Source organism: Sceloporus occidentalis, unplaced genomic scaffold (genome assembly GCF_023333645.1).
Source record: "Sceloporus occidentalis isolate IW3139 unplaced genomic scaffold, rSceOcc1.0.p SCAF_7, whole genome shotgun sequence".
Classification (NCBI taxonomy): domain Eukaryota; kingdom Metazoa; phylum Chordata; class Lepidosauria; order Squamata; family Phrynosomatidae; genus Sceloporus; species Sceloporus occidentalis.
In genome coordinates this window covers 46,435,696-46,447,774 of record NW_028316987.1, presented here as the reverse complement: position 1 = coordinate 46,447,774, position 12,079 = coordinate 46,435,696, and the positions used below count along the sequence as shown (strand labels likewise).

The window sequence follows — 12,079 nt, the reverse complement described above, 5'->3', positions numbered from 1 at the left end:
ATGGTCCCTTAAAAACAAAAACCCAACAAAACAATGGCCAATGATGCCTCACCTGCTGTTGAAGGTGGGACAATTGAGAACTGATAGGTATCTTCTCGTTCATTTGGGCTTTTTGATATCACAGGATTGCTATCGTCAGGGTAAAGTGGGGAGGGGAAAAGCCATGCATGACTCTTGAATTCACTGAAGGAAAGCCAAGATATAAATATAACAAATAAATAATAGAGAATGGACCATATTTGAATCAACAAATGTATTATGGTACAACTTTTTGGGTCTAGAGTCCACTTCATCAGAGACATTCAATAAAATGGACTGTAGTCCATTAATGCTTACACCATAAAAAGTGTACATAAGATGTTTCAGAACAGTTTTAATATAGATAACTTCAGAAATATTGTCACTAGTGGTTTTGTTGTTATTAACTGTCCACAAGACGACTTTGAATTGTGGCAACCCTATGGATGAGACATCTCCAAGATTCCCTGTCCTTGACTGCCCTGCTGAGGTCCTGCAGACTCAGGCCCATGGCCTCCCTGATCAAGTCCAACCATCTGGCATGTGGTCTTCCTCTCTTTTTACTTCCCTCTACTTTTCCCAGCATCACTATCATTTCTAACCATTTATGCCTTCTCATGTAGTGGCCAAAGTACAACAGTCTCACTTAAATCATACTAGTTTCCAGGGATAGTTCAGAGGTGATCTGTTCTAGAACCCATTTGCTTATCTTCTTGGCCAGCCATGGTATCCTCAGCACTCTTCTCCAGCACCACATCTCAAATGAGTTGATTTTCTTTCTATCAGCTTTCTTCACTGTCCAGCTCTCACATCCATACATGGTGATGCCGACTACAATGGCTTTGACTAACCTCACATTAATGTTCAAAGTTATATCTTTGCACTTTATGAACTGGTCCAGTTCTTTCATAACTGCCATTCCCAATGCTAGTCTTCTTCTGATTTCTTGACTGCATTCTCCATTCTGGTCAATATTTGATCCAGGATTTAGATCATTTTTTTTAAATTAAAAATTTAAAATATCCATCTCCAGCTTGATAGTTCATTAGGAATTCCCTCCCCATCTTCAACTGTCACCAAATTAATGTTCAGCTTCCTTACCCATTCCCTATTTGCATCTCTAATATATATGATAACAATAAATGAAAAATTGGCAAGCTAAAGTATTCCAAGCAAACACTGCTCTGTTCAACAGGAGCACGAGCACAACACTTTCCTTGCAGTATGTCTGCTTACTTTAATTGTAGGGATATCATAATACAGATTTCATAGGTATCTAGCAAAGACGGGCATTTCTCATTTAGAAGTCATTTTCTAATTTCTATATGCACATATTTGTTAGAAGATGGAAAACCAGTTGATGTTTCCAAACTGATATCATTTTTCTTTTTGCACAGGACTAACATTCCCTGTTCGTCCATCAGTGAAATGGCAGAACTAAAAATAATTTGAGACAACATCTTTGGAGCTGAAGTAAATAATAATTGGGCAGAAACAATTTTACACTACATTGAAAATACATGGTTTAATAAGAATCTTAAGAGGGAGATACACCACCATCTTGTGGCAGATCAGATTATTACCTCCATTTCTTTACGACCTGCTGCCAAGAGTTCATCATTTACAGTACAACAGGGCTGGACCACTTTTGCATCAACAAATGTTCATCCTGCCCCATGTGTCTGAATTTGCACTTTGCCTGTTCTTAAATTAGGCAGGTCCCTAATTTATATAGTTTGCAACTTTTATTTAGGAAAACAAGAGAAACAAATGTGGCAAGAGGAGATGCTATGGTTGCATGCTTTCAAGTCATTTCTACTTATGGTGACCCTTAGATGAATCTGTCATGGGGTGTTCTTAGCAGGATTTGTTCAGAGGTTTTTTGCCCTTGCCTCCCTCTGAGGCTGAGAGAGTGTGACTTGCCCAGGATCACCCAGTGCTTCCATACCTGAGTGGGGAGTCTAACCCTGGTCTCAGAGTCCTAGCCCAATGCTCAAACCACTACTCTACACTGGTTCTGAAGGAAGAGATTAACAACAACAACAACATTTATTTATAGTGCCCTTTCCACCAAAACATATACAATAAAAACCACACTATACAATACTAAAATAATATTCTAATATGCTAAAAACAAAAGAAACAAAATCTTCTTCAGTTACTGCCCATCTTGACCACCTTAGATATGCCCAGCATCTTAATCCAGTGATTCAAAGAGAAAGGTCTTCAACCCTTTACAAAAGCAGATCAGATCTTTCAATAGCCGGAGGTGCAAAGGAAGGCTGTTCCACAAACACAGAGCTAGATTCTGAAAGGCTCCCAGCCCTGACAGAGCCATACTTGTTGGTGGAACCACCTATCATCCTTTGTCTGCAGATCTTAAATTTCTAGATAGTACATACCATGCTGGCTGACCTGCTTATACAGGGAAAAGTTAAAGTGCAGGGTCTTAAATGTTAGGACTAAAGGCTTACAATGAGCCCTGGCCTGAACTGGAAGCCGGTGGAGGGATCTATGAGAGGAAGAGACAAGTAAGTATTTGGGGAGATTTAAAACAACCTGGACAGCACTGTTCTGGATTAAAACCAGGGGAGTAAGAGAGCAGGAAGGCAAACCTGCCAGTAGGCTATTACAATAGGCCAGGTGTGAAACAACCACGGCTTAAACAAGATACAGGAGACAAACATCATATCATTAAGGTGAAGAGGCAAATGTTTAAAAACTACTTGAAGGATTAATTCAGACATCAGTTCCACCTTGTACCAAGAACCACACAAAAGCAGATCCTTACTGAGATTTCGAGAAGAGTAGCCATCTGAAACAAAATCAAAAGACAGCCCAGTGGCACTGTAAAGAATAAGGGGTGAAACAGACTGCCCCAAAGGAGTGGCTTGCCGCTGCCCCTTTGAGCACCGGATTGGGGCCGCAGCAACCACACACCATGGCTCCGATCCAGCTATTTGCCAGCTGAAAAAGAAGCAGCAGAAAGCCACTCCTTTTAGAGCTGACAAAAAGCCAGATTTCCCACCACAGTGGTGGTTTTTCCACATTTCTGCAGTGCGGTGCATATAAACGCCACACCACAGAAGCGCCATGATGCCACCCGCTGTGTGGTCAGTGAGGCAGTGTGACACTGGCATGGGGGCAGTGTTGGGACATGTGACATGCTCCCACTCCACCCCAAAGCTGTCTTTTTTTCCCCTGTCTGCTTTGCCCCTTAGGGTCGAAAACACACTACAGAAATAATCTAGTTTGAGATTGCTTTAACTGCTCTGTCTCAGTGCTAGGAAATCGTGGGAATTCTAGTTTATAGTGGCACCAGAACTCTCTGACAAAGAATGCTAATGTCTCACAAAACTACCATTACTAGAATTCCTTAGCACTGAGCCAGGTTATTTAAAGCTGTCTCAAACTGGTTTATTTCTGCAGTGCGTTTGGGACTTAAGCTCATTAGAGAACAAGCTTTCATGAGCTATACTCCATTTCATTAGATGTACAAACTGTGATGCAGAATTTTAAATATGTAGATATTATGCACGACTGAATGTCTGACTATAATAAGTGAAGTCACAAGGAAATGCAATTCCATCCATGAGAAATTGTTAGTATTTTTCTTCTGGCTGGAGAAATTTGATGAATTTCTTTTCCCCCCCATAGATTTCCTGCCCCCAAAAGAGTTGGAAATTTCTAGAAACCTTTCACTCACTACTGGTTGTTGCTGATTTAATAACGTAGCCTTTTGTTTGTAGGGAGAATTTTGTTTTTACATTGTGGGCCATCCTGTTTAGTTTATAATGAGTAAATAAGACAAGTTCCCAGGAAATGTGTCTTGGCAGCTGTCTTATGAGACCACTAACAAAATTTCAATTTTGTTGTTGTTGTTGACATTATATTTCTGGAGTTGAGCCAGATAGCTGTTTTAGATCCTGGCTCTGCTTGTCTAGCAGATTACTTTGATAAAGATGAACAATTTCTGACACATGCATGCTATGGAAAAACATGCTGTGTTTCAGGGTCTTAAACTGCAATGATTTAAGAAGCAAGTGTATATGTTTCAGTTACTCAGGAAAAACAAAGGTACTGAAGAGTACTGAAGAACCTAAAAAGCTTACCTTTGTTGTGACATTTTATCATGTACGGATACAGGAGCTGGCAGTCAAGAAAGCAGATAGGAAGAAAATGTGGTGCTGGAGAAGAGTGCTCAGGATCCCATGGATGGCCCAAAAGACAAACAAATAGGCCCTAGAGCAGATCAAGACTGGACTCTCTCTGAAGGCCAAGATGACTAGACTAAGGCTGTCATACTTTGGACACATCATGAGAAGGGAGGACTCACTGGAAAAATAATAATGCAGGAGAAATGGAAGAACATAGAAAGAGAGGAAGGCCTCATGCTAGATCGATGGACTCTATTAAGGAGGTCATTGGTATTAGTTTGCAGGAACAAAGCAGAACAATGGAGGACAGGGAGCCTTGGAGAAGTCTCATCCACAGGGTTGCCATGGTTCAAGATCAACTCGAGGGCGGTTAACAACACAAAATAAAGGTGGACTCCTGGATCTACATACAGCCTTCTCCCCACCCGCTATTCTATGCTAGGCTCTAGTCCAGGGTCACTGTAGAGAATCCTTTTCTACAAAACACTGTAGACAAAATATCTGAAAGAGAATATGGAGGCCTACGTATGTCTCTAACATTGCCCCTTTCTTCTCTCGTATGATCTTTGCCTGATGAAACCAGTGAAATTTCAAAAGCTTGTATAACGTATTTTGCGCTGTTTTAGTTTGCTCAATGAAGGTACTATTGTTTTGTGGGTGTTCTATTTTGTTCTATTTTGCTCCATGGCCAACACAACTAACCCCTAAATATGTTTTGTGAGGCTAGAAAGCTTGCAGTTTGAGTAGTTTAAACTGATAGACACAAAGCCTTCAACAAGATTCATCATTATATTCTTGTAAACAAACTAGTAAAATCTGGGTTAGACAAGGCTGCTGTTACGTGGATTTGGAATTGGTTGACTGGCTAAACCCAAAGGGTGCTCAGCAATGGCTCCTCTTCATCTTGAAGAGAAGTGACCAGTGGAGTCTCAAAGGGATCTCTCCTGGATCCAGTGCTATTCAACATCTTTAGCAATGATTTGGTTGCAGTGACATACCGGGGGTTGGTGCCACCCAGTATGGAGCAGACTGCCTTGGCCCCTGGAAGTCCATTTGGGCTCTGGTGTGGCTGATGTCATGCTGAAGCCCAAACGGAAGGGGCTGATGAGATGGACAAGCAAGTAAGAGACACAACGCCCGTTCTCACTGGCCCAGCAGACTTGCTGGGTGTACCACCCCACTGGGTGACACCCCCTCTGAGGTGTCACCTAGTGCACTCCACATTTCCTGCATTCCCTAATGGTGCCACTGTTTGGATGATGGAACAGAAGGCATGCTTATGAAATTTTCAGATGACACCAAATTAGGAGGGATAGCTAACACCTCAGAAGACAGGATCAATAAGGTACTGCACTTAGGCAGGAAAAAATGGAATACATATATAGGATGGGGGGATATCTGGCTTGACAACAGTACATGCGAAAGGGAACTAGGAGTCCTAATAGACCACAAGTTGAACATGAGTCAGCAGTGTGATGTAGCAACTAAAAAAGCCCACGCAATTCTAGGCTGCATCAATAGAAATATGTGTTTTCTTTTCTTTCTTTTTTTTTCCTTTTATTGTTATATGTTTATTTACTGTTATATTGTTCGTGGCATTTTCTCAGTGTAATAAAATTTAAGAAGAAAAAATATATTCTATAACAGAAAAAAAAGGGAGCTGTGGAGTCAGAAGCAATTTTGGGTGGAGCTGGAATCAGTAAGACTTTCAGAAGGTTTATCCTTCTCATTGTATCTTACATTTCTCTTCCAAAATTTTCCCCTTTTGAAATTTGAAATTTTAATTTAAAAAAAACCCTGGGGCTTTCCTTTCTCATCCCACTGACCCTTACCCCACTCATACCATCTCTTCAGCATTTTAAAGATACAGACAAATGGCACAGCCTGTTTCTGCCAAAATACAGATGTTTAAGGAATAGTGGTGTCACCTCCCCCTTTAGGGTGTCACCTGGTGCGCCCCACACCCCCAGCGTGACACCACTGCTTCCCAATTAACATTATGTTCCATTAATACCAACAGATACAACATTATGCTCATTTCAGTAAAAAAACAACAACAATGGAATCTAGATTTGTCTGGTATGTTAAATAGTCTAGTTAAGTATCACATTCTTTGTACAAACAAGAGCTCCATTTTTATCAGATCTATCAGGCAGCCTATTTTTCAGGTGAACAGTGTACAATGGGGAAAGATCCAAACTGAACTGTTCAAGTACAGCTCAACAGTGCTTTTATTAGCCTTTTAGGCATAAGAGGAAGCATGCTTGTGTATTTAATTTCAAATTAAAAACAGAAGAAAAGGTAAAGATATGTTAGTCCTAATTGGCTACAGGTTAGTTGATAACTAGTTGTTGTTGTGTCCATTGTTCAAATCAATATACCAAGCTGGCTTTCAGTGTTCCAACTATTTTAGTCTATAATTAAAATATGTATAAAACTGTCATCATTCATTTTTAAAAGTCCAACAAATGTTTTTCCAGGTAAATTAGCAAGGAAAAAAATCAGACAACTCATATGATTGTACTGGATGTATAAACTGAAGTTTATTTTATGACAGTTTATGCTTTCTTGGCAGGAGCAGAGGCCTTCTGGAGTTTCTTTACTTCATGCTTGATGATCCTGTTTCTCTGTAACAAAAAATTATTGAACATCGTAAGCAGGAGGAGCTCAACTTTTACCAACCTTACTAATTACACATACATGGAGAACCGATAGGGCTGTGTTGCACTTTTACCTGGCAATATGTTGTCTGAACTGTGGTCAAAACTTCCAACTTTTTACAGAAGTTAAGCTTATAGTTTTGGATGCACAGAAAAGGCAGAATATAGCTAAAGTATATGCTAAGTGATAGAACATTTATCTAGTTAAAACATTGCTTCCCTGCCTCTCAGGTAAAAAGTGAAAGTAATATACACATCTAAGAGCAAGCTTTTTAAAAACCAAATCATCCGAGTCTAAAATATCTTATTAAAACATATAGGAATTACAGATAGTTGGCAGGGATTTGGTATGAATATTAAAGGCTGGGGAAATACGGTCTTGTCCAGGCACATAAAACTATGAAGTTTAGTATTAAATAAATCTCCTGGAGGGGAAAGCACATTATAACAGGAACACCACAACTTAAAAGACACTTTCTCTGATCATCAACTGAATGAAATCTAAAAACACAGATATGTAAAATGCCTCAGATTATGTCCTTAGGCCTCAAGATTGTGCACTAGAACAGAAATTCAAGGTATTATAAAATTGGTCTCACCTAGAAAATAAAGCTACACTGTAGAACCTTAGCATATTCTGAAAGTTATGACTTTGAAAAACAAGCATTTCACACAATTTACTTACCATTTTCTTGGCCTTCATAACCTTGTAACGATCAAAATCTGACATCTTGGCTTTCTGTGGAAATATTTTGCAGGATGGACAAGATTATTCCAGTGCCTTGTTGAGACTCCCCGATTTTTACTCCTAATCAAGTAAACATCTCATGGCCACTCATTTAATATCCATGCATTCTTGAATAAATCATGTCTGCTTATTTTATTTATATAATGCCAATGACTTAGGACTGTGCTACTACTACTCAATTTAGTACTTTAGCTGATTCATCTTTTACTAAATGAACCAAAACATGTATGGGTGTGGGTGTGCCATCAAGTCTCCTGTTGACTTACGGTGACCCCATGAATTCTTAGGCTAGGAATACTCAGATGGGGTTTTGCCAGTTCTTTTCTTTGAAATACGGCTTACAGCACCTAATATTTAAAACCTATTTTAACATAAATTCTTATTTCTGATGTTCAGGCAGGAGTGTCATCACCTATATAACAAACGCACAAGAGGCATCAGCGGAATGATGGCAAAAGTACAAAAACAAACCCTTAGGGATGAACCCACCACAACCCACTGAAAGAGCATTTTCATTTTCACAGAACGCTGATGGGGGAGTTGATTCTGCCTAGCTGTACTTCTGCTGAAAATCTAAACTATACAGAGAATAAGCAGAGAAAAGCCGTGCTTCACTGCAGTAAAGCAAACCCATCTGTACCACTGTTGCTAAAGGTCCTCTCTGATTTTCTGTTAAGACACCACATTAAGTTATTTGGACCCCAATTTAATTTAGCATATTGTCCAGTTTATGCTTTTTTGAAAACATACCTTTGCCCTGGCATCAATTTTTTGTGCCCATCTGGTGGCTTTCCATTTCTCATTAACATTTTCCTTCTCCCAAGCATTCCGCACATATTTTTGACGGGCACTAGATTTAAGCACACACACAAATATTTGTTACTATAACATAACATGAGATTTCATCAATTGATGTATTCTGATGTACATTAATTATGATATAAGATTTCAAAGCAAATTGTAAAGCTGGCTAGTTTAAAGTATCCTCTGCAAACATTAACAACAGTGCTGTATTTTGATAAAATGATGAACAGTAGTTGAATAAAGCAATAGTGAAAGCTTCCTGACTCTCCTTCTCACCTGGTCAGGAAGAGAAAGTGGGCACATATGAATTTCAATCTCACTGCAGTTAATTCATTTCCCACAAAACCGTGGTCTAACACAATATTCAAACATGAGAAACAGCTCCAAAAGGAGTCCTCCCAGAGGTCATGAACATTGTAATGCTATAACAAAAACTGCTATCTATTTCAGCACATGGCAAACATTTTAAGACTAGCTATCACACAAGGAGCCCTAGTTCTAATATAAACTTGTATTGTAGGTAACATTCTATGGACCATATATTATGGGTCCATATTGCTTCAGTTTCAAAGACTCGTTAAGGACTCTCCCTGTGTAAGCTTTGTGTTTTAAATATGTTGTGTGCCTTCATGTCGTTTCCAACTTAAGGCGACCCTAAGGTGATGTAGTTTTCCTGGCAAGATTTGCCCAGAGAGGGGTTTGCCTTTGCCTTATATATATGTAATACAGAAACAATGGACTTTATCATACTGGGGAAAAGCTGATATTAAAAAGGCATTTTCCTGGCAAAGCCATGAGGTTGTGGTGAAGATTTTCAGACGATGCCGTGATTGGAGAGGGCTTAGCCTGGGAAGAAACAGGAATGCTCAAGCAACAAACCATTCATGGGATTTCCCCGTAAATGGGTTGTTGCTTGAGCATTTCTGTTTCTTCCTGGGATAAGTCCTCTCTATCGCGATATGTCTGAAAATCTTTGCTGCGACCTTGCCAGGAAAATGCCTTTGCAATCCTGGCTTTCCCCCCATGTGATAAAGTCCTATTATAGAAGAAATTTCAGGTTTTGAGAATAAAATAGAGTGCAGGAGTTGTTTATGCCACTATTCCTGCAAATCCTTCAGCCAATATGAAACAGAATAAAGCCTATCTCAGTGACAATGCAAGCTATTTCCACATCAATTTAACTTTAGAAACAATGATATAGAAGTACAAGGATAACCAACCTGTGCGGAAACTTGAGAACAAAGTCAGTCAACTGCATGCACTTGAAAGGCATGGCCTGCCTTCTGACCCCAGTGCAGGGACCATCTACGAGAGCCTAAAGGAAAGAAGAAAAGAATGATTTTTCACAAAAGTCTCAAGGATAAAAACATGAACAGGGAACACCAAACAGCACTGCAACAATCTTCCACCCTCATCTTTGTTTAGTCTTAAATGATATACATCATCTTCTTGAAAGCCAAGACGTGTTTCCTTCTGTCTATTCCTGATAACAGCAGAGTCAGAAATAAAAATAACCAGTGTTAACATTTTAGCCCTAAGATGGTCACTTAGGCCTGTTACAGACTGCCAAAATAAAGCTGCTTCGGGTCTCTTTGGAGGTATGTTGTTTAAATGATGCATGGGTCCTATGAATCCAGAAGCTGCACCAAAGCTGCACTCCAGTGCTTAGGAATGGAGTGTGGCTTTGGCACAACCTCCGGACTCTTAGGACCCATGCATCATTTAAATAGCATACCTCCAAAGAGACCCAAAGCAGCTTTATTTTGGCAGTCTGTAACAGGCCAATGACTACAAAAGTATGTGCCTTCAAGTCGCCTGCTGATGGCAACCTAATGCATTTCATGTGTGTTTCTTAGGCAAAAAACTCCATGCTAGTTTTCCATTGTCACTCTCTGAAATAAAGCCTACATGACTTGGTGCTCTCTGACAGTCTCCCCAGTACTAGCCAGGCCTAACCTAACTTAACTTCCAAGATCAGAGTGGATATGGTATCTTCAGCTTATTTATACTACGAACGTATCCATTTTTTCCTTGGAGTGAGATCTGCTAAATGTAGCACTGTATTGCATGTGACAAAATATGATAGAATTCTCTGCTGCAAATTTGTGTAGGAGGGGAAATCAAAAGTTTAGAATTATGTTAGTTCAGTTTTTTAAACACATCCACAAAAGTCTGTATATTTCTCTGGCCAGTTAAGAACCAGCAATCTGCATTTTCATGTACATGAAAGGAATACAACATATGGGATACTTGGGATTTTTTTTATTAAGTCTGCTTTTTACAGACTAAGAAAAAATGGATAAGGAGACACCTCTATACCATATTTTATGGTAGCTGTGAAAGAAGATTTGCCTTTCTTCAAAACAAGGAAATCAATCCAACTAGCAAAAAAGCCTGCTTATTTTTCTTTATGGCGCCACTGCTAGCATCCTACAAAAATAGCTGAATACACAGCTATGCTACAAGCATACAACAAACATCCATACTTACCCTATTCTGATCAATAACATCTACGATCGCAACCAGCTTGCCTGCATGTGGTCCAAAGGAAATGTAGGCAACTCGGCCAATCTCAACATAGCGCTTGAACACCTTCATGAGGGGAAAAATATACAATTCTAATATCTCACAAAGACTCATTTAGAAAGGAATCCAATCTTGACCCCAGCAGAGATCACAGAATGGCAAAATGGAAGCCATTAAACCCCACAATTTAGGAGATCAGTAACTGAGAGCAAAAAAACAAGCCATTTATGGGAAAGGAAACCAATATTCCTTTACTTTGCATCACCATCCATTATTATTGTTGTTGTTGTTGTTAAAAATGTGCAAATCACCAATAAACAAAATTCCTTTCAACATCCTTATAAATCTAGCTTACTTATTAACTTATGTAATGTATCAAACACTATGTCAACGGTTTTTTAAGGACGGGGGGGGGGGGGAAATCAAGCCCTGACTTATGCTGCATCCACACTGCAGAAATAACCCAGTTTGAGGCCGCTTTAACTGCCTTGGATCAGAGCTAGTGAATCCTGGGAATTGTAGTTTATTGCGGCACCGGGGCTCTCTGACAGAGAAGGCTAAACGTCTCGCAAAACTACAGCTCCCAGGATTCCCTAGCACTGAGCCAGGGAAGTTAAAGCGGTCTCAAACTGGATTGTTTCTGCAGTGCGGACACAGTCTTTGAAACTTTGAAACTCACTCTCTTTCAGTCTTTGTCTCACTCTCTGCTATGGAATTCTGGGAGTTGGAGTTTGTTGTGGGGCCCAGAGCGGAGCTCTGCTCCGCTCTGGGCCCCACAACAAACTCCAACTCCCAGAATTCCATAGCCTTCAGCCAGACAAAGAGTTAAAGCGGTTCCAAACCGGGTTATGGATGCAGCCAAAGGCTTACAGATTGTAATCCTTCCCCAACCGCCTCAGAGGCCCGCGCTCACCATGATGGACGCCACGCGCGAGCCGACCAGAAAGAAGGAAGGAAGGAAGAAAGAAAGAACCGCTTCCGGTGGCCTCGCTATACCCCCTTCCTCTCAAGCAACTGCGCATGCGCAGAGAGGAAATGCCGGAAGTGAGGGAAGAAGGGAGAGAGAGGGACAGCCTTTGTACCAAAGCGCTCCTCCCAATCTGTTTCCTTTGAGCGATTTTGGTTTTTTTGGACTTCAACTCCCAGAAGCCCAGGCATATTGGCCA

At 40.2% G+C, this 12,079-nt stretch overlaps 1 protein-coding gene across 1 annotated transcript; it reads right to left on the bottom strand.

The window, feature by feature from the left end:
- Positions 1 to 6,693: 6,693 nt before the first annotated feature.
- RPL14 (ribosomal protein L14) lies at positions 6,694 to 11,931 on the bottom strand. The gene is made up of 6 exons (XM_089532852.1): positions 11,827 to 11,931; positions 10,878 to 10,979; positions 9,608 to 9,702; positions 8,334 to 8,433; positions 7,521 to 7,574; positions 6,694 to 6,802 (listed from the first exon to the last, which is right to left on the bottom strand). The coding sequence occupies exons 1-6, from the start codon at positions 11,827 to 11,829 to the stop codon at positions 6,734 to 6,736; spliced, it is 423 nt and encodes a 140-aa protein (XP_089388978.1). The 5' UTR covers positions 11,830 to 11,931; the 3' UTR covers positions 6,694 to 6,733.
- Positions 11,932 to 12,079: the final 148 nt, after the last annotated feature.

What these genes read in the sequence shown, in the direction of transcription:
- RPL14 (XM_089532852.1), bottom strand. An exon ending in ATGTTATTGATCAGAATAGG is followed by an intron (nt 9,703 to 10,877) that starts GTAAGTATGGAT and finishes TCTTTCCTTTAG; the next exon opens with GCTCTCGTAGATGGTCCCTG. An exon ending in GTTCTCAAGTTTCCGCACAG is followed by an intron (nt 8,434 to 9,607) that starts GTTGGTTATCCT and finishes GCTTAAATCTAG; the next exon opens with TGCCCGTCAAAAATATGTGC.